At 35.5% G+C, this 23,054-nt stretch overlaps 1 protein-coding gene across 2 annotated transcripts in view; it reads left to right on the top strand.

Annotated features, from left to right (window-relative positions):
* The window catches only part of TTC3 (tetratricopeptide repeat domain 3), a 62,260-nt gene that overhangs the window by 4,354 nt on the left and 34,852 nt on the right, over positions 1 to 23,054 (top strand). The window contains exons 4-16 of one of the 2 annotated variants that reach the window (XM_084522965.1): positions 261 to 393; positions 801 to 888; positions 1,933 to 1,986; positions 4,348 to 4,471; positions 5,406 to 5,491; positions 6,140 to 6,234; positions 7,186 to 7,248; positions 9,898 to 9,952; positions 10,603 to 10,765; positions 10,878 to 10,926; positions 11,872 to 11,995; positions 15,451 to 15,505; positions 19,707 to 19,767. In XM_084522965.1, coding sequence (XP_084379091.1) covers positions 261 to 393; positions 801 to 888; positions 1,933 to 1,986; positions 4,348 to 4,471; positions 5,406 to 5,491; positions 6,140 to 6,234; positions 7,186 to 7,248; positions 9,898 to 9,952; positions 10,603 to 10,765; positions 10,878 to 10,926; positions 11,872 to 11,995; positions 15,451 to 15,505; positions 19,707 to 19,767 — 1,150 coding nt within the window. Of the gene's footprint in view, positions 1 to 260; positions 394 to 800; positions 889 to 1,932; positions 1,987 to 4,347; positions 4,472 to 5,405; positions 5,492 to 6,139; positions 6,235 to 7,185; positions 7,249 to 9,897; positions 9,953 to 10,602; positions 10,766 to 10,877; positions 10,927 to 11,871; positions 11,996 to 15,450; positions 15,506 to 17,095; positions 17,338 to 19,706; positions 19,768 to 23,054 lie in introns of those variants that run through there. The other variant, XM_084522966.1, reaches the window with a different exon arrangement.

Below are 23,054 nucleotides of genomic sequence, written 5' to 3'. Positions count from 1 at the left end.
GGCAAGGAATAGAAAGCCTGCCAGCAGGTCTCTGTTCTTACTTCCATATAAATTCCTTCTCCTCCTTCAATTTATTAAACACAAACAAAAAAAACCTCAAGTTGCAAGGTATATTGAGAGTTTTCAAGTTATCTCATTCTGGTTAAATAGTACATAGGAATGCACTGTGGAAATAGCTGGTGGCTTTGAATGTTTAGTTAGACTTTGATTACTTGTAATGCCTGAATTGTATAATCCAGTTCCTAACTGTTTTCTTAAAGATGTTGATCCCTGTGAAGTGTGGTGCAGTCAGCCGGTTGACGTATTAAGAGAATATTGCAACGTTATTAAAATACGCATCTTTTGGCCTCTTCTCTTCAAAAGTGAAAGTAATTCTTTGGTAGCTGATTGGAGGTAAGTAGTCATGTTCTCAGTGATTCATCAGCCTTTGCATTTATTTTTGTTTTCTCTGAAAGATCAATGTATGCTCTTGCTAATGGTAAAACAGTCTGCAGGTATATTTTTACAATAAGCTAAATTAGTTAAGGTTAGAAGGCCTAGTTCTTGAACGCATGGTTGAAAATATTAAAAACGTGTTTCTGAAGTTTGGAATCTCAGAATGTATTTAAGCATTTAAATGGATGCCCTGCACTTAAAAAGTACCAAAATCTTTCCATTCTTTTTTTTTTTTTTTTCCTCTGAAGAGTTTATAACCATGCTCAACCATGTTCTAGCTTATGTCTAATCACTGCAGCTGTTAGTACGTAAGACCATGTTACATGATGATATTTTTCTGAATAACAACTTGTTTTGTTTTGAAGCAGTTCACAGATTTTAGATCGGAATTGGAAGAGACTCTGTGATTTAGAGGTTTTGGAAGACCTTGTTGATTTGATTAAAAAAGTTGTTGTAAGTATTATTTTTTAACTTTGTGTATGTTTTAAAATATAATAGGTTAATTAGTTCTTTATCTTAGGCAGCTTGGGGTTTTATCTTAAATGAGACATATCCTTTTATTGGAGTGAATAAATTGTCTGATAGTTACAGCTTTCTAGAAAGTTAGTTTCATGTCACAGGCTTTATTATAGTTGGGATAATCCTTAAGTTTTGCAGAGTCCATGATATGGTTGACTGCAACCCTTGTTAAGAGAGTCATATCAGTGAGAAAAATGGCACCTTTCCCTGATGAATAACTTGAGCAGATTTTTTTCTCAGTTATTTTTTCCATGTTCAACACACGATATTTTGGGTAGACCTGTGCGGTGTCAAGAGTTGGACTTGATGATCCTTAAGGGTCCCTTCCAACTCAGGATATTCTATGATTCTATGATATTTAAAATTTGATACTGTTGTTGACTTAAAACAGTGGTTGTGGAAAAAAAAGAGAGTAATAGAACAAATGTTTTCAGCAGCTGAGGAGAAGATAGTTTTATTTATGATTTTAATTTAAGTATGATATGGTGTTTTTTTTTTTTTTTTTTTAATGATTTACTGAAATTCTGTGTTCAACACCAAGCTATGTTTTTCTGTCTCTTATATGACTTTCTGTGATTAGGCATTCGTGTATTGTTGTGGATTCATACTTCCTTATGCTCCTTCTGCTGCTTCCTCCTTCAGGCTGTCCGAGTGCTCTATTTTCACCTTCTTGTACTTCAGGATGTCTCTGCAGTTACTGTACATTGTTTCACATGATGGGTTCTTCTTGCTTTTTCTTCCTGTGGTAGTCTCCCATACAATCTGTATCTGAAGGTCTGTGTGTATTCCCATTCCCCTGTTTACCTCTGCTTCCCTCTTCTTACTTCCTCAGCCTTTGTCTCCTTGTCGATGTAAAAGATGGTAATAGCAAAATGTATTTGGAGAAGCAGAAGACCCCAGCAGGGGAAGTACTGTTGTTTTGGATGCTTTTTCATTGGTTGTATCAGCTGGATCTTGTTTTTTTTATCCCTCTCCTAGAACGTTCCACCTTTTATTGGGGGCATACTGAAAATTGGCAGCAGGATAGAAAACGTAAGTTTCTCAAATTGTTTTTAATTGGAATGCATTTTTGTGTGTGAATATATATTAAAAAAAAGAAAAGTGTACAAATATACAAAATTTCAAAACACATAAATAGTTTGTAGCTTTTGGCTTATATAGGCATGCAGGACTGGGGTTGCCAGTTATTTCAACTAAGCCACAAAACAAAATCTATGTGACAGGAGCTGTGAAATAAATGCTGTCTGCTTGAGATCAAAATGGGTGAGAATTCTAGAGGCAGTTCTTATGTCCTATCTCTGGTACATTTTGCTTGTCCTCTCTTTCTGTGCTGGTATTAGTGTGTTATACTAAAAATCTTGGTATGGGCGAAAGGCAAACACATGTTACACGTATGGAGAAAAAATTATTGACAGTGTAACTGAAATCTTCCAGAGTTATTGCAGATGAAGAATGAAAACCAAGAAATAAATATTTCTAAATGGAAAAACTCACTAGGAGCTGGGTTACACACACTTCCTAGTCTCTGACCCTTTTTGTGGTGTTATGCTTAACTTTTACTGATCCTTGGGATTCTAAAGCCAATGGCTGCAGTCTGTTCTTTGTGTGGGGGGTAGCGGATATAGGCGTCACTATCAGGTATTCTTTGCTGTGAGGAGTGCTGTTACTGTATTCTTCCAAGTCTGGGATTCACTTCGGTTTGGTTTTCCATGTTTGGTAAAACACTCTTATACCTTGCTTGTTGTTTTCATTGGTGTACAGGTTTAAGGTAATACCTGACTTTATTCTATATTATGTTTTATGTATGTTAAAAAGCTTTTACCCTAATTTTGTCCAGCTTCATAGTTTTTCTTTTTTATTTTATTTTTATAATGACCATTTTTATTTTTATAATGACCATTGGCCAGTTGCTTATAGCCATTGAGTCTTCGTTGTCAGCTTCTGACCCATCTGTTACTGTCCCATGCCTCTATTCCTCTGAACTATTTTACGTGTCTGCAATTCTCAAGACCTTTGTTCTGTCATTTGCTTCTGTTCATTTGTTCTGTATTTGGCTTCCATTTCTCACTGCTGCATCATTATGTTAGTCATAGCAGTAACAAGTAACTACTTGTTACTACTGTCTGTATTAAAAACTATTATTGTACCATATAAAAACAAAACAAATTAATTACAGCCACCTAGTCAAAAGAAAAATTGCTGTTACAGTTCAACCAAGTTAAGTCAAGAGCTCGGAGTAGGTCAAGACAAGGTGCAGGGCAAGTTGTAAACCCAACAGATTGCAGTCCCTGTGGCCTGGTACTAGTAATGGCAGTGCTAGTTCCATCTCGTACCCATCTTACAAGATGGGGCTACAGAGCTACAAATGGGACTGTGCTCGATTGCTGAAATGATGCAAACCTTTCGAAATGCTCTTTGTTGGAGACAGGTTGAGAATCTTCCAAGAGATTCTCAAATAGTGGTACTGATTCAGTCTGAAGGACTGTGAATGGCTGGCTAAGGGTGCGGTAAGGGAGCCTGCTGATCTGTGTTCCCTGTCAAATTCAATGTTTGATGGAACTGTCCTTGTTAAGAGAACATTCTTATTTTCCCTACATTTATCATTTTTATTCTCCACTTCCTAGTTTTGACTGTGCTCTGTAGTTTAACTGCAAAAGTGAAAAAGATGTTTAATTTTGAAGACCATATCAAAACTGATAGTAGCAATAGGAAAAGCAGAATAGGTACAACTGTAAGTTACTGCTGGATAACCCAGTTTTTGCATTTTTAGTGATATTTTTCTCAGTCATGCAGGTTTTCAAACTATTTTTAAAAATCTGCAGATTCATGTAATATGAGAGTATCCCAGGCAACAGGCATTCTTCACTCAATCCATTTCCTTCAAATAAAGTTCTGTAGCTCAAACAGATAAACTTACTTTGAGTGGAAAGGAAGTTATGATTCATGGAGTTAAGTCTTAGTCCTGCCTGCATATCTAACAGCCTGGTGAATATTATTTCTTTAATCAGGCTTGTCACTTCACACTAAAAGAATTTTATTGCAGTCATCAAAAATATTTGTAAATAAAATTTTATAATTTGAATGATTCCTGTCTCCTGTAGAAAGTACATCTGTCCTCATTCTGTGAATATGCTTTATTACGCTGTGTTTGGGTTACCTAGATATTTGTATTTGTGAGCTATTGCCTGTTTGAAAGGCTAACAAATTGGGAATGAATGCATCATGTAAGTGGTATAATAGTAGTTTGTTATATTTACATGGAATATATCCACTACTGTCACTCAATTAGTGGTTTGTGTGGTGTTTTTTTTTTTCTTTAGGACTTTTCTTTGTATTGACTTAAAGTTAACGGTTTTGCTTTCCTTTTTTTCCCTTATTCTTCAACTGAATTAGGGTGTCTTTGATGTTGGGGATGCACTTGAGTGGGTCAGATATACAGGTGATGTTGGTATTCTGCAGAAGTTGGAGAAACTTGGTGATTTCGGTTGGATCTATCTTGAAATTTTCTTTGCTGAATGTAAGTATGAACAACTCTGAGGAAACAACCATGTGGAAAGTTACCTATGTTATAGTTATGAAATAGGAATGTTTGTGTGCTTTTCATCTTGGGAGTGACTGGAAAAATAGTGTTGTTTTCTGTTTAGTTAAACAGCCAGTTCTTTCTTGAGTTTCTGTATATTGGTCATATTCAGTGCATATGTTCTTGCTGAACAGATGCTCAGAAAATTCATAGTGGACAACAAAGACAAATCAGTGTGTATGCCTATAGACTATCAACTTTAACTTAGAGGTGAAAGGTGTATGAAATATGAAATGGGTCTTACTAAACAGTAAGTGCCTATTAATGGAGGTGTCAGTCATTTCAAAAATAAGCCTACAGAGCTCATGGTAGCTGCTGTATGCTGTTCACACTAGCAGGAGAACTTCAAGTGAAATGAGAACAGGTTCCCAAGTCCACTGTTTTTGATGTCTGTTGAATGGCTTTTTTTCTGTTCTTATGTTTTTTTTGCATATGCACATTATAACTCAGCTATTGCAGTAAATAACTGAGTGGTTGGAATCAGACTAGCATGTAAGGAGAAGTATCTTTTTATAGTTAAGTACCAAAGATCATATTCTTTAAAATAGAAATCTTAGTAGATCTTAAAAATGCAAATTCTTTAAAATAAAACCATATTTCACTTGATTGCCTGAAAAAAAGGCAAATGCATAAAGGTTTTACTGCCTGTGACAAGTTTTTTTGGCTTGTAAAATGCTAATAAATGATTCCTTTGTTTTGAATACTTCTGTCACATAGTTTGTCCTGTCACATAGATTGTTTCTATTATTTATTTGGTATGCCACATTTTGTTTCCAGACATAAAATAGAGCACAGTTATTAACAGAAGATAAACTCTACTTGTCTTTGATTATTTCTTTGTCTATTGCATTCTTCTGAATTTTGTCTACAGGCAAACGTTATATAACAAAAGTAGCCTTGGAAGATTGTAATTTAGTTGAAGAATTTAAAGCTGTGACCTGTGAAAACTGTAGGAAGGTAAGAAAATATGTCAACCTTTGTGGTTATCATTTGTTGTGTGGTTTTTTTTTTTGGTTTTGATTTTAGCGTTAAAAAAAAATGATAAAAATGGCCAAATGATCAAATGTATGGGTTTCAAAAGCTTGAGTGAGTAATTGTCTAGACACAATAGTTGCCCTGAGGGATCCAGACCTAGTAAGCAGAACAGTAGTCATTTATGTTGCCACTGTACATTGGACAGTGTTCATCCGTATCCTGTCCCATCCATCCCATGGCTTTCTTGCTGAAATCAGAAACTGTGTTGAAAAGCACCAAGTGTGGAACTGGTTGAGCATCACTGTACTCAGTCTAATTTGCTATTTGACGTGCACTTGCTTTTGATAATAACTATTCAGGAGACCAAGGGAGCTCCTGAGTTGAGGCCTACATTGTAATTGGTGTATGTTGTATTCTTGTCTGCACAACACTTTTATTTGTATGCCTTAAATCTTAGTACGTTACAACAAATTAAAAGCATTATTTTACAGGTAATAGTGAATATATAACATTTGTGTTTTTTTTGGAAGCATGAAAAATAGCTGACTCTTGCCAGATGTTTTCTTTACTTCTCATTGCAACTGAGTTTAATTACAGTGGTTTCTGAATTGTTTTTTCTTGATTTCACAGAACAGTGAATATATGAAACAGAAAGGAAACGAGGAGTTTTCCCAAGGAAACTTTGATTGCGCTATAATGTCGTATACTAGAGCCATAGAGTTTTGGTAAGAACTGAACTTGCTAACTAGATTGTATGAGCCACTGTAGAGGCCAAATGATACCTAATTTAAAAAAAAAAAAAAAACGGGGGGAAGGGGAGCTGAGGCAAAGAGGGAAAAAAAAGCTATGTAGCACATTTTTTTGTTATATTTGTTTTGGTTGGTTGTATTTTTTCTTCCCCAGAGGTTCTGTTAGACCTAAAGCTGATCTAAGATGTCTAATAGTAAGCAGAATAAAATTGGAAAGGGAATAACCAGCTAGCAGAACAGCATGACCAATCATCACAAATATTTACCATCTCAGAAGTGTTGCAGAACCTAGCGAACAAGAACAAATTATATTAAATATTTGCTTGTTGTATATAGATGTGATGGACTTAATTTCCTTTTGTAAATTTTGTTTCATTTCTCTCCCAAAGCCCTTTGCTAAAGGGATCTGGAGAATTATCTAGTCTTTGAGAAGGGATAAGGAGACAGTTTGGTTTCCTGTACTAAAGCACATTTGTCCCCTTTCTATGGCTCACATGTAATGTGAACTAGTGAAAGCATGTTGGTTTGGTGTCATTGCAACTTGTGTTGTAGTCAAGCAAATGCTGCTTGTAAAAGCTGCAGCATCTGTGGAATATGGTGGAATTCACTAATCCCACCTTTCATAAAAAAAAAAAAAAAAAAAAAAAGATTGCTCTAATTTTCTTTTTTTTTTCATTTTGAAGCCTGTAGCTTTATAGTCATGCATTTGAGAAGATTATCACTTTTGTGGTGTCTTGCTTCAGATTTTATGTCACATAATAAAATACATTTCAATCCCAAATTGAAACTGATTTCAGCTTCCCTGAAAAGTTGGTTAAGCTGTCTTCAGTCAAGTGTATGTGTCTGAGATGATTATTATTTTCTTAAGATTTCCAGAAATAATATGTATTAATAACTTTTTAATATATATGTATATTCTTTTTTCAGTCCTGCAAACCACCTTCTGTATGGAAACCGAGCTCTCTGTTTAATTCTCACAAGACAGTACAAGTGAGTAAATCCTTGTTTATAATATGTAATGTTTGTGATCTCCTTTACTGCAGCTTGGCAAGTAAAAGTACTTACGAAAGAACTACTTAAAAAAAAAAAATATATATATATATATATATATATTATAGTATGTGTGATGTTACTACCTTACTACCTCAGGAAACTGATATTAAGAGAAACGAGTAATATTAGCTGTATCTACTGACAGTATGTAACGGCATTTAAAATTGGGAGGGGGGAGGGAGATTATACAACTGGGGGAAAAAAACCCTCAGTACCGGTGAGTATTGTGATTTTATTAAACCTTGTGAAGAAGTAAACCTTTTGAAGAAGATATCTGGGAGTTATTTTTCCTTAAGCCACTTGTTAAGCTATAAACCATGTTTATGGGCCTTCACTCAGCCTATATTTATGAACCTTTTACTGCAGCTTCGCTTTGTTTCTAGCCTCGTGCCATGATGTGTTTTGTTGGTTTTTTTTTTGACAGTGCTTAGGGGCAACTTCTCATAGTGCTGTGCCAGGCTTTCATCATCTCCTAGTATCTTGATATTCTGTACCCCAATGTCTTTTACTCAAGTTTCTTTTCCTTGCTTGTTTCCTTTGTGATATGAATATGGTTCAACTTCTCCCATTCTAATTGTTAGCTGTTTCTTTAATTATTATTTTAGTTTTCAACGTGTTGTAGGTCTCTTTGTTAGCGTAGCAGACACATAACCACAACGTGATTATATGAAGGTGCTTTATTCAGCGCTGGAAACCAGGGGCAGGTGCCCAAATCTGGCTTTGAATCCCGTTACATCCTGACCGCAAATCTATATTCTTGGAGATACATAAATTCATACATATTCATTTTGAGTTGCAACATCAGCCTCAATGACTCCTCCCTACTTGCACATGCGCAGCACCATCTGGTGGTCTTCCTGGTGGTCTTCATGATGAAGTAAAGAGTCTTCCTCTCTGTTGAACTATTCACCTTTCTTCTCTGCGCATGCTTTTTCCAACCTTCCATGTCAATTCAGTGTGTTTTGCCATCTTCCAAGTTCTTATCAAAGGTCGAGATGTACCTGTTCATCCTCAGGATCTTTCTGTCTCTTTATCAGATTAGGAGCTTATTGATAGTATTTGGCTATCTTCATCTTCATTACCTGGGAAACACTACAACGTTTATCTAAAGACAGTGACTCCTTAGGAAGAGATAGTGCAGGATACTAAAATATGTGCTAATGCCAGCATTTCCCCTAAAATATGTGTTAATGCCAGCATTTTCAATTACTTCAGCATTTCACTTCAGAGACATCCTTTTTAATTCCTGCTGTAGCTTTCCATGAAGCATTCACAATCGTTAGCTTTGTTTCTGCTTCATCTAAAGTAGTTCTTCTTCTCAGTATCAATCATTTTTTACCCTGATTATTCTCAGCTATGCCTCTTCACTCCAGCTACTTTATCTGCCCAATTTCTTGTGGAAGCTCTTGCCTGTTTACTGTGGATATGGTCAGGATCTTCAGCTCATGACCTTGCTTAGGCCTTATACAGGCTATGTCTTTCTCTGTTTGCTATTTTATGCTTTTCTTTGGAATCTAGCTTTCATTACCACAGAATGTTTTCCTCCTTTAGATCATTCTGTACAAGCTTTCTTGCTATATTAGTTGCAAAAAAACCCCAGTGTTACTGACTAGGCAACTTACAAACACTTGTGTGTGAAACAAGGTGGTTTTTTTTTTTTTTTTTTTTTTTTCCCTGTGTGGAAATAAAATAGCTCCTTTTTTGTTTTTTTTTTTGTGAGCCTTTCTAGTTAGAAAATATCTGCAACGTGACCTAATGCCCTTGCTGAGTCCATATGACCCAATTACCAAAGGAGTAAACTATTTGTAAAAGTACATACTGTCTAGAACTTCGTCATCTGGAGTGATCTGTGTTACGCCTCTTTGTTATACTCTACTGCATCCTGCTTAACTGACACATAGCTGTAGTTCTGTGAAGAAGCAAATCACAAAGGTATATCAACTCAGTAACTGCCCCGTTTAGGCAGTTTGTCTCAGTAACTGCCCCGTTTAGGCAGTTTGTATCAGCAGAGGCTGCACTCTGCTGCTCTGTGCTCTCCTACTGCTGTAGTAATAGACCACTTCTGTTCTGCCCTGATCAAAATTACTTTTTTGTGCCATGATACATTGCATATAAAAAGTCGGGCATGTTATTTTGGCTTCAGTTGACAATTTTCAGGTTACTGTGCTCTGTAGTTAATACTTGTACTCTCAAATCTGTAGCTGTAATGATTATGTAACAACTCCCTAATATGATTTCTCTCAACATATTTTGGTTTGTTATTCAGGCTTCTTATAAAGCCTTTGCTTTTTAAATAAGTATCATGTTAGAGCCCATTTATAAGGGATAGCTTCATGTACAGAAACACTGGAAGACCTAGAAGGTAGAGGGAGGGAATAAATATTTAATGTGTGAAATAGTTGAGACTGCAACATTTTAACCAGGTAAGTTGCAGCTAAGAAGTGTTGTCTAACCATACCTTTATACAGTGAATGAACTGTTTTATTTATCTTACCTTCTTTTTATAATGCCTTGTACAATGCAGCCCTGGTCTGGAGATTTCTGAAGTATAAATATTAATCTTTTTTGTTCTTCCTTCTCTTTAAGGAGAGCACTTGCTGATGGAAAAAGGGCCACTATTTTGAAGCCTAATTGGCCAAAGGTTAGTTTTAATCATATATGTTTCAAAATTGTCTTTGTTTGTCCTGTAAACCAACATAGGGTCCTGGTCTGAATTACAGGTTTAACACATGTACGTATGAATTGTTATTATCTGAATTAAGCATTAATGACAGTAGAATGGGCGGAGTATCTGGGAATTCAGCTTCAGGCATGTACATAGCTTGTTTGTATTTTTGTATTTAAAATGCTATTTTGATACACTTGTTTACATGATATTCTGCATGTGTAAAGATGAAAAAACACACTACATCGTTGTGCATAGCTTTGTTGTCACAGTGCTTTGAAAAGAATATATGTTGTCCATAAAATAATAAAAACCCTAATTAATGACCAGAATGTGTTTCCTGATCTTCTTGGACTAAAGAGGAGTAAAGGATTGCAAATTAATAGTTGAAATTAGAGGAAAAAGCAAATTTGATCTTCTCCAAAGCTAGGGGAAAGATAACTAATTGTGAGCAGTATCTAGCTGTTTCAGTGTGCTGAGTGGTTAAAAACTTTGGTTATTCACCATTGAAATAGATAACTTTAGAGTATGTGAAAACTTTATATTGTCTGCTGTACTACAGCTCTTTTGAATGTAAACTGTTTTCGTATTTGAGTGAATGAATACTTAAACTGGTATCCATGTAGGGTCACTACCACTTCTGTAAGGCACTGTCATTACTGGGGGAGCATGAACTGGCTTTGGAAGCTAATGAGAGAGCTCAGGAACTCTGCAAGAATATTCTTGATGGACTTAAGGATCTTATTCAGCAGAATGACAAATTAAAGAAGACGTTAGAAGAAATCAATGGTAACGTTTTCAGTTTTGAAGATCTGCCTTGAGCATAGCCACATTCCTTCCCTGGTAACGTTCCTTTGAAGCTAGCTAATTATTTTTTTCCTTCCTATAAAATTTTCTACAGGTACTAAAGAATATAAGCAGAAACCAAAGAAATTGCTTCTTGAGAAAAAGTAAGCAACTGCAAAACTTGCTATTTTTTTTATTAGCAATGCCTAGTATAAGATTTACATAATACATATCGTCAATGTTTACTGATATACAACAAAATAAAAGCAATACAAATGAAAGAAATAAGATCAGAACTGCAGCCAGAATCCAGTCTAGGAGTAAAGAGGACCTCTACGACCTAAATAAGCTGTCTTTGTGATGTTTTCTACTTCCAAGTAGTCTCCTTCAGCATTTTAAGTTCTAGCTGTGCTGGAAAAAAGGGGAAACAATTACATGGTCATGTTTATTTTCCACCCTATTTGAAGTATGTACGCTGTTGAAGGTACCTGGCATTTGAAAATGTCTGTGCAATTGTACCCACTGTTTTGTGTTAACTTTGCTGTATGATGTTCACTAGCACATTAAGCTGATTTGAATCCTAATTATAAGAGGAGCTGAATGCTAGCAAATGAATTTTGGCAATGGTAAAAAAAACAACCAACAAACAAACAACGAACATATATCCGAAGTAGTAGGAACTTGTCTTTGTCACATCTATTTTATGGTTTTGCTTTGACTGGAAAGGGTAAGGCAGGAGGTTGAGGAGGTTCCATATTCACAGATTGATCTGTATTACAGTATATGTCTTAACTCATTGAAACATTTTCCTGAAAGACCATTTTGATTTTTATTGGTCAACTTTTAGTTATGTGCTATCTATCTATAGGAAATTATTTTTTTTCTTGTATTATTTTTTATTAGAGATTTTACTTAGCCTAATAATATGCAGTTTAAAGGCATAAAAAAGGATGTTTGATCAAATCCTTTAAATATGGTTATGCTGTTACACTTTCTATGAGGGTTAGGCTTCTTGTACTTGTTTTTTCAGTGTATGTATGGGACACCTTAAATATCAAGAAAAGATATCAACACTGGAAGAACTAGCATTTTCTCTTTTTACTTTTCAGAGACTGCAGTTCTTCAGAATCTCATTTAATCATTTCTCAAGAACAAAAAGAAATAGAAAAAGACAGAAAGAGAACACTGTCTGATCCTAAAGATCACCACTGCCATCAAAAACATGATACCACAGTAAGTTATGCTACAGATGCTAATTACAAGACTAGCAGTATTTTAATTTTCTCCATCCTGGAATGTGTCATTATGGTGGTTTTACTCGGGTGGGCAGCCAAGCTCCACCAAGGCCACTCTCTCACTCCCCCTCCTCAAAGGGGAATGGGGAGAAAATATGATGCAGAGGGCTCAAGGTTTGAGATATGGAGGGGGAGATCTCTCAACAATTATTGTCACAGGCAAAACAGAGTCAGAGTAGGGAGGCAGTAGGATTTATTGCCTATTTCTAACAAGCTAGGAAGTGATAAACAAAGGAAAGAAACCAAAAACACCTTCCCCTCCATCCACCCATCCATGGGGGCTGTGTCAGTCCATGACACTTTGTCTCTGCTGCTCCTTCATGGTCACTCTCTGCCCCTGCTCCTTGTGGGGTCCCTCCCACGGGATGCCGTCCTTCCCCAACTGAGCCTGCAAGGGCTGCCCACAGGCAGCAGCTCCTCAAGCACTGCTCCCACACAGTTCCGTACCTTGGGGTCCATCCATCCATCCCCCAGGAGCAAACTGCCCCAGCACGGGTCCCCCACGGCTGGGTGGCAGCTCCCCCCAGACCCCCTGCTCCTGCGTGGGCTCCTCTCCACGGGCTGCAGCTCCGGCCCAGGGCCTGCTCCTGCGGGGGCTCCCCATGGGCTGCAGCCTCCTCCAGGCCACATCCACCTGCTCCTTCTACACTGACCTTGGTGTCTGCAAGGCTGTTTCTCAGTCCTCTCTCTTTCCCAGCTACTGTTCCCCCCCCAGTTTTTTTCCTCTCTTAAATATGCTCTCACAGTGGCACAAACATCACTTACTGGCCTGTTCTGGCCAGCAGCGGGGTCCAGGCCCTTATATAATAGTGGGGCAGCTTCTGGATTCTTCTCACAGAAGCCACCCTTATGGCCTCCCGCTACCAAAACCTTGCCACATAAACCTAATACAGCCCTTTAAATGTTGTGGCTGAAACTTTTCAGCAATCATGCTTTAATAACTGTGTACTTTCTCAGGCAAGTGCACTTTTCCTTTGATACAAAATTATGTTCCGAACTTTGGATTTGAAAGAAGGTGAGAAGTGGTTGCTCAAAGGAAAAGATGGACATTGCATTTCACAAGGGAGAGAGAGGACTTCTCAGGGATGATTTAAAGAGAAATTGAAGTCATATCTGACTTAATTAATTGACCAGTCCTGCCTGTCAGTGTGCATTCAGAAGATGCCTTAGCCAAAGTTAATTCATATACAGGGTTCTTGCTATTAAGGAATGTTCTGCACTGATCTTGCAATGCTAAGTATTTATATGGTTACGGACCATTATTTTGTTGCTCTGCTAACGGATTTCTTTTCTGTGGAAAAAATGTTGGTTGAATAGTACTCTTAACTCTTAAATCCTATTTAAAACTCGGATTTTATGGACCTTGATTATATATTTCGCATGTGTTTAAAACAAGTGTAGTATACTGTTAGAATGCACAATGGACTTGCATTGGGCTATGCATATCCTTTTGTAATTCTTTGGATTAATTCTTAATATTAAAAAAAAAGTGTTTACAACTGTTAATGCTCTACTATATTATTTTTATTAACTGTGGTGAGGAAGGTTTAAAAGATAAAGTGAAACTTAAATTTTGTTCTCTGTTCATGGTTGCCTTTTGTTCCTAAAAAATAACTAAACTAAGGTTACACATTAGTGAAGGATGGCCAAACAAATCCACCAACAAAAGTCTCTAACTCTGCCTGTTAGTGTTTTATTTTTTATCGTTTAAAGTGCAAAGACTTACTATGATGCTGTGGATCAAACCCCAGTAGGCAGCTAAGCACCACACAGCTGCTTGCTCTCTCTCCCCAGTGGAATGGGGAAGAGAATCAGAAGGGTAAAAGCAAGAAATCTGGTGGGAGTTTAATAGACAAAACAAAAGCTGTGCATGAAAGCAAAACAATATGCAGAATTTGTTCACTGTTTCTACTCAATAGGTAGATGCATACCATTTCCAGGAAAGCAGGGCTTCATTACATGTAACAGTAAATGGAAAGACAAACACCATACCTAGGAATGTCACCTCTCTTCTTCCTCCTTTTGAACGGCTCTTATTGCTTAACACGACATCATTCATCGTACAGAATATGCCATTCACCAGTTTGGGTCACCTCTCTTATCTGTGTCCCCTCCCATCTTCTTGTGTACCTTTGGCCTGCTGGCTGGCTGGGCACACTGAAAAACAGAAAAGGCCTTGACACTGTATAAGCATTGCTTAGCAAAAACTAAAGCATTATTTTCAATATTATTTCATTATTGTTATCAACACTGTCTTGGTCACAAATCCAAAAGATAGTACCATATGAGCTGCTGTGAAAGCAACCAACTCAAAGACAAAACCAATATATGTACATTTTATTAAAAAAAAATGTGGAAACTTTGGGGATTTTGTCATGGCTTATCATGTTGTTTCCAGGGGATTTCACTAATAGATGTCAGTGGGATCTCCCAGCTGTTGATGTCATAGTACTTATCTCATGTCAATTATTCTGAGGAGAGTGTTAATCATTATGGTCCATAAATTTTCCCAAGTGTCTTGATTTGCTAGACACACGCATACTGTGACAGTCATGCTGTAACAGCATGAATTCAAAATTTAACATTACAACTTCCAATTTGCCTACAAATACTTGTTCTCTTTCACACTAGTTATTAATTGAAAATAAACTTTTGTACTTCTGATTGTTTACCAGTTTTTTTTTAAGCTAATCCATTTTTTTTCCTATTAGTAATCATATAAAGTGCATTATCAACTATATATTACATGAAAGCAAGATGATAAATAATATGCATCTACTAGCAGGTTCAAAGCAAACTTAGCATGTGCATTTAAAAATAGCCTTTTCAGGTTTCACAGGAGGGCAGGGCAATGAAAAAAGGTGACTCAGTAGTGGGAAAAGTGAAACTACGGTACAAGGGCAAAGGGAAGGAAAGATATGTTAGAGTAATTTGTTGAAAAAGAGAGTGAGTTACAGAACTTACAAGAAGTGCTTGAAGATTTTTTGCTATCTTATGAAAACTTCAATCTACGTTTACGCATGCAAGTTGGCATAATGTAGGTCTGTAAATTTATCTTTCCTTAAGATGAATGTTCCTGGAAAAAGTGATAATATTTTTAGATAATCTAAGTTGTTGTGAAATTAAAAAAAATGTATAAATACACATTGATTAATGAAACTTCTTTACTTCTTTCATTGAAGACATAGTGTATGCTATTATCGTTGTGATTTCTTTGTTTAAATTGTAGTTTTCAATTTGGTTGTAATTCCCACATAGTACTGAAATGGGCAAATCAGTTTTTAGATTAAGATAGTCTGTTTATGAAGGTAAGTGACTATGAAACTTGAGTAATACCCACCTACTTCTGTTTTTTGTTTATGTGTAAAACCAAATGAGTGTGTTTGTCATTAGGTCACCAACATCCCAAGAACAGAAAGCAAGGAGTGGTCTCTGGAGGTTCCACCAAGTGAGTTTGTTTTATTGTTTTCAAGTCTGAGTCAGTTCTTCCCTTGCTGTTACCATTGATAATAAGTAGAATTGTACCTGCTGTTATTTTTACAATGTTAGGCCATCATGTTTCGCTTTTTTCTTGGTAGGTGGACTTACTAAGTTACTACTTCTCTCCTATATTTCTGTGCCTTGTTTCCTTCAATTCTTCTGGAGTTTCAGTCTAATTCATACGGATGAATTCAGAATTGAAAGTGAAACTAAAAAGTGGAATGCTTAGTCACAGGCTGGAAATGCTTTTCTCATTTTAAGGTATATTTTGGATCTAAATGGATCTAAAATTAAGAGAGTTGTGTGGGTACTTTCAGGATCCATAATTACTTTACGGTTACTAAAAGCTCTGTATATATCATTAAGAAAATCGTCCTGAAGTTAGAGAGGAAAGATGCTACAAAGTCTAAGAGATGTAAGCTGGTATTGTTCAGTTGTTTTTCTTATTTTTATTTATTTATTTTTTTAAAATGAAAAAAGCACTTTTGTAGAAAGACCTCCCAAATTTACTGCAGTTCTGAGTTACTTTCCTGTGGTGAGTGTGTTCATTTTAAGCACAAACAGCTCTCAGCTTTAAAGTGAATTCTCTTCCTGAACTTTGTTTTTTATCACCTGGTAAATATACTTTAACTGAAAATGTGTAAGAGATTTCCTTGATTCCCAGAAATTGTCCATGCTCTCTTCTAAAGCTGTGATGTTCAAAGCAATGAGTCCTTCTACTCCTGACCAGGCAGAAGTTTGAAGTGCTCACTTATACCATTCTTTGGACTTCACATAGTTAAATATTTATCAGAAAGTGTGGACTGCAAATTTGATTTTAAGAAGCCAATGAAGATATGTTATGAAATAATATTGAGAAATGATTAGTAGGAAGAAGTGGTGTTGCTTCTGTAGACTTTGGATATCATATGCAAACATCTTGAAGAATTAAGTAATTTTTTGTGAATTGGAAAATGCAGAAAGGCTGCAAAAGAAAAGTCAACGCAAATTTATTGAAAAGATATTACTTGGTAGGATTACTTTAAAAACAACAACTGTAAAGTGTTAATTCAGAAAGCATAAATTAGGGAAGAGCTTTGGAAAGGGGAAGTCAAGCTCGGGAAGAAAAATCAGTTTTAGGAACTATATGTAAATGGTGTAACAGAGCAAAATATGAGATGCATGGTGCCATAGGGAATTCTGAACAAGTTTGAATTGAGTGACTACAAGAATGTCTGAATTCACTTGTTCCTGAGCAAGAAGGATAATTGATTTTAGAGAGGTTAAGGAGGGAAGAGGGATAACGAAAGGGAATGCAGGTAGAGAACTGAAAATTAGTCTAGGCTGAAAAGATCATAGGACTGTGAAATGTTGTGTTGGGGAAAAAAAAAAAAAAAACAACTTGCTGATTCCATTTCTTTTTCTGTTCTTCCTTCCTCCTCCTCCTCCTCCCCCCAATACTCATTATGTCAGTACTGTTGTAGAAAAAAATATTTGATTTGGCTTTGATGTGAAAGGAGGAGTTATGCTCTGAATGACTAGCTGATACAAGTTTAGTGTGGGTGGGGATGAACAGCTTTCTTTTTCTTATCCTTTGTTCACATAGAAAAGGCTTGTGGCTTGCAGAAGAGCTAATGTAAAGGAACTTTATGCCACTGTATCTTATCTTAACAGTGCTGTCCTTTTTCATTATAGCTTTTGCTTGCATGTACTGTTTTTCTGAACATGTGTATCTTTCTGTTAAATATCTTTGTTTGCTTCTAATGGAAATCTCTAGCAAAAGCAATGCTACTTCTACTAATATTTTAAAATGTTTGTGGGGTAAGTGAATTCTTTGCTGTTGAATTAATATGTTTGCTGAAGTGTTTTAATGATAATTCATCAAGATTTGCTTGTTACTTTCATTTAAAAAGATACTACTTTCAGATTTAAAAAACACTTTTAAATTGAATCGTATATGGGAGTAGTAGTTTCTGTATGAAAGTTTTCTGGAATCTCTTTTTTTGAATGGCTTTTAATGTTAGATTCATTAAGTGAAATAATAGAGCTGATTAATTCTTTCATTTGATAGTGCAAGGAAAGATTTGTATTGGTTTATCTTCATTAAGATTTTGCTTTGAGTATTTCAGTTCTTTAAGGAGGGGAAAAATATTTAATGAAGAAAAGGGAATATAATCTCTATCTCTAAGTGGTAAAATGATGATATGATTGAAAGGTTGTCTGGCCTTCAAAAATACCGTTTTCCATCATTTAAATATCTTTAATCATTAGAAAGTCCTTATATTATTTGTGCTACTTTAGAATTTCTAATGCATGTGAACAGTTCCAGCACACACCTGTTCAGACATTTCAGACATTTTCATTAAATGCTTCATAAAATAATTCTGAACATGATCTTTATGACGTTTGTCTTTGTCTTTATGACATTTGAATTTTGTTCTGATTAATTTATGTTCTGTCATTAAGTAGCTTTTAATGAAAAATTAATTGAGGCACAAGGCGTGAGGGTGCCTATGTATGTAATTTAACTTGAGACATTCCGTTGTCTTGTTGAGTGAGATTAGTCAAATGGATAATTTGTGTTTTTCTCTGATCAGTGTCTTTCAGTGTTTTAAAAAAATATATATATACTAAAATATGATACTCAGAAAAAATTCTATATATCTACGAATAAACATTTTTAAGCGTAGATAATTGCTGAAATTTATGTGATTTTTTTTTTTTTTTCAAATTCAGTTTTATGGTAATTGAACTTCAGCAGCATTCAGTATTTCATTACATTTGATTTATTTGGTAGCTGTACCTTGTATTTGGGTTCCACTCCTCTACCAGCTTAACTCCAGGTGCTGGAATGTGTGTTGTCTGTATGATGGTGTCCAGTGCTTGGAAGCTACAGCCCTTTCCTAAGCTGTTTCGAAAAGGTTATAGCTGGAGCTATCTTATCTTGGAACAAGTAGCTGAGGCAGAAAAAGGCATTCTTATATGAATTGTGAAAAGAATTAGGTTTAACTAGCAAAAAAATCTGCCTCTCTGCCCTCTTCAACATGTTAATGTGTGTAATAACGAACTCCTGCAACATGTGATGCTCAGCAGCTCTGTAACTGAATTTGTCAGTTGCTTGTTGTTTCTCTACCAGACCAGACTTACTATTTTTGCCTTGTTTCTTTAACTGTTTGGTTACCAGAAGGAAGCTCTCTTAATAAGTGGATTTTGTCACTGTTGCTGTTGACTCTGTCTTGTAAAAAAAAAAAAAAAACAACAACAACAAAAAAAAACTCCAACTTAAAATTCTTGAAATTTAAATGCTTCATGACTTCGTTAAGAGCATTCTCATGCACATTCATGTAACTCGTCTTATGTTCTGGCTGACAATTTTCTAATTATGTTCCAGAGAAAACAGTTGAGTTGCTTCCTGGTTTTGACCAATTCCAATAAAGTATTAAAATATCTATTTTGTTCCTCATTCCTACTGACTTGTTTACTTAGTTTATAGAGCAGAGTGACCAAGATAACGTAAGATATCAGAAATTATAAAGTATATTAGAGTTTTGCATTGTCTCTGATATCGTTTCAGAGTTACAAGTGAATCAGTTGTTAGGATAGATTCATTCTTCTTGTAGCCCAGTGTTTGTTTCCATGCAGCCAAACACTTCTGTGTTGTAATCAGGAATGTTTATGTTGATCTGACTCATATGTTTGCATTTCTAAGGTTAATCTGGCTTGCACTTGACTCCTCTAGCAATGTATTTTTGAAGTAGCAGTCTTTCTGCAAAATTTCTGTAGCCAAGCACGAATGAAGACATTTAGTGCACACAGTGATCTATTATTACGTTTAAAAATTCTGGTTATCTCATAGTTAAACAGCAAAAGTGGCTTTGTAAAGTGTACCTGGTTTGTTTGGTTTGGTTTTCACTTTTGATTCATGTAAGATATGAGAAAGTGAAGGTTCTTCTGTTTATTTGAAACATCATTTTCCCTTTATAGGACTAATAAAATTCTATACTGTTTAATGCAAATAATGTCAAATTCGCATTGTAACACTCAGATGTGTCTGAAAAATTTCTGCTAGTTCTGAATACTGTAAACATTTCAAATCTATAACTTGTACAGCAAAATAAGAGTTTTGTGTGCATTTTTCTTTTTTTAGGTTATTGTCATTGTGTTTGAAATATTTTTTTCCCCTGTTGTAGGCCAAAGTCACCAAAACAAAGGAAGGCCAAAGAACAAACCTGGTGATTCTGAAAAGACGAAGTAAGTAAAATTTGTAGTTACTTTGTATAACTTAATTTAGTTAGTGTTTTTTGTGTTGTTTTTTTTTTTTATATATTGCACTTATAAATGGCTGATGCAGCTTTGTCTTGTTGCTTGCTCTTTGCTTTTTTTATTTTCCCCCAACTAAGGGTTAATTTAACCCCCTAAATCTAATATAGGAATCCATTATATTGAATAGGTGGATCTATTCCCACAGTAGTGTATGTTTATTATTAGAGAGAGGGTGGTGATTTCAGTGCAATGTCAAGGAGAAGAAGGTAAACTATAGAGGAAGGAAGTGTAGAGTAATTATTTTCTAATGAAAAACGATGTATTTAGATATGTTTTAATGCTTCTAATAACAATATTAATGGTATACATTATTTATAATTTATTGTATATATACATAAATAAACAATACATAAAACATAATAAATTGAGTTATTATTTGTCATTTTATAAACTTAACATTTAAACTGGACACTTAGATGGAAATTGTTCCCTGTTTGTGAACCTTGTAACTGTTATGCAGCATCAGCTCCTAACACTACATATGATGAGACACTTCAGTGAGTTTTAAGATGGGTGTCTCCCCCTTAGCCTTTACCACTAGATTAATTGTATTTGCCTGTGCGTAGACACTTATCTGAGCAGTTGATTGGTTATAATTTATTGCTGCTTTCAACTGTGCTCTTAGCTTCTTGACCTTCTGCATTAATAAAAACCTAACCCAACTGGGGCCTTTGCTTTGCAGATCAAAATATTGGAGCATGGACGTTAGTGAGTAGAGGAGAAAATACCATAGGGTCCTGATTTTTGTGGAAAGGTGTCCATAGTATCAAGTTAAAGTTGGAGTAGCAGGGTCCCAGTGTGGGAGAGGGTAGCGTGTGAGTATATTATGCAGTATGAGGGTGTTGTGAGGATGGGAAAATCATCAGTGCTCTGTTTTCTAATTTTGAGGCATGAGGAGTATAGGAGATCCTGGTGCAGAAGCCCTTTATTCCACTTTTTGTAGGCATGGAAAAAGTAGGCACAAAATGAGAGAGTATTTCTTCTGCTGTGGTGATGTTTCCTCTTACCACCTTGTTGAAGGAGTCTAAGAAAGTCAAATTTGTCAGTTAGAAGATCTGTTAGCTTCTACCTGGTTTCTTTTTAACACTTTTTTCTTTAATTGTCTTTTGACGTTTCTAAAATAGGTAGCGTTTGTATAAGTGTACACAGAAAAGTCATCTCTTAGTATTTGCATACAGGTTTTAAGAGCTTGATGCAAAGGTAATAACAATATCAGTAATCACTGTAAAGAGATCATAGATTTTCAAACACCAAATTTATTATTGTAGATACTGAAAGTTCTGTAATAGTACATTTACAGGAGATATACTGATACATATCTGTGTATGTATATTTGCAGCGTTCTCACGCATTTTTCCATGGTATTTCCCAAAAGATCAAAAAGCATTGATGTACAAAGGGAAGAGAATATGAACAAAGAGAAATTTCTGTTATGCAAATGGCATGTGGTGTGCTAGTAACTATTTCTTCTGGCAGTACTGCTTAGGTACAGTCAAATGCTTTGCTGAAATGTGGACCTAAATTTGGAAAGTGGTTCCTGTAAGAAAACCACTAGACCACTAGAAATGCCATCTAGAGTATAGTGCTTGTATACTGATTTTTTTTTTCTAGTAGGATGTCAGGCAAAATAATCACAGTAGGTAATCCAAGCTACTTTTAATAGAGAAGAGGATTTATATGAAAAGGAGATGCTGGCGTTTAGTGTTTATTATGCCGTTTACATTAATTATAATTTAAGTTTTCAACGCTAACAGTTGTCTAGTTCAGTACCCTGTTTCTAACTGACAAAATACCACATCAACAGCATATACACAAAAAGGTTAAGTATATCTTAATTTTCCTGTATACTTTATCACTATGGAGTGTGGTAAAGCCACTTGGAAAACTATTGGTAGTATACAAAAGTGATTATTTTTGTGGGTGAATAAACTTTTTTTTTCTCTAATTATGAAAAGAAGTGAGAGAAATTGGTCTCAATGGACTATAACTGAAGACTGATTAACCACTTTTTATTTAAAGCCTTATACACCCTATTATGTGCTTATATTTTTTTCATCCTCTTCAGGATATAGTTCATGTTAAGACAGCTGATTAAAGCTCACTACATTCCAGCTTCCATGAAGAAACCAAATTCTTATTGAAAACTAAATATTTTCCAAATCTCAGTTGGATTTTAGCAAATGAAAGCATAATTTTAATAACCACTGCTTAACTTGCCCAAAAGCAAGTTGCATGATACAGCCTAACCACAAATGTGCTTCCTTTACAGCAAAAGATAATAGAAACCTTGTTCTTACTGTTACATTCAAACTTACATCACAGCATAGTTCAAGCTGTATCTTATTTTCAAGGACTCTTTGTACTAGTTCTACTGTGTACTACTTCTACAGCATACCACAAGGTCAAATCATTATAAGTCAGTTCCAGTTTAATACTAGAAAAGAGCTTTTAAAGTCCTTTAGGACTTTGTAAAACTTAAACCTTGGCTTAAAGCAAATAAATGTCTAATTTTAAGCACACAAATACTTTTCTGAATGTGAATGAGTAGGTTTGGTGGCTTGGGGCCAGTATTGAAAGTTGAAATAAACAGCACTGTAGATTTTATGTACTAAATGTATGCTTCTATCTGTCCTAAAATTTAAGAGTTTAACAAAAGAAATAATAATTTCCAGTGATACTGGGACCAACATGATTTAAACAAGTTTGAGGAAGTCACTGCATTTATAGGTAATTCCGTTTGCCAGTGTATTTCTTCACTGAATAGATAGTTAAGGAGTTAAGAGCTATTACTTCAGACTTGTTTTGTAATGTGACTGAGGCAAACAATGACTTACTGCTTATGGCTATGCACAGTTGGAAGCTTTCAGTGTTGCAACCTCAACTGTGAAATGAGACAAATTGAGCTCAGGCTGTACTTTCTTGTATGCTTTTTCAGCCAGCGTTTTTCATTTGTGTTTAGGATGATTTAAAACTGGTAAGGAAGACAGCAAAATAAAATGTTTACATTGAAGTAGAGAAGCTGATACAAGTTTCTATCAAGTGCTTTTTTTTTTTGAAGCGTAGATTTTGGATATTGAACTACAGGAACAAATGCTCTTTACAGTAGCAGAACCATCTGTGAAATTGCTTGTCTCGCAGTAAAGTTTCTGACTTGCACGGTATTTCTCAAGTGAGGTGCATGGTCAATTACAATCATAACTCTGTTTCTGTAATTG

Source organism: Aythya ferina, assembly GCF_964211825.1.
Source record: "Aythya ferina genome assembly, chromosome: 1".
Lineage (NCBI taxonomy): Eukaryota > Metazoa > Chordata > Aves > Anseriformes > Anatidae > Aythya > Aythya ferina.
This window is presented reverse-complemented; position numbering and strand designations above follow the sequence as displayed.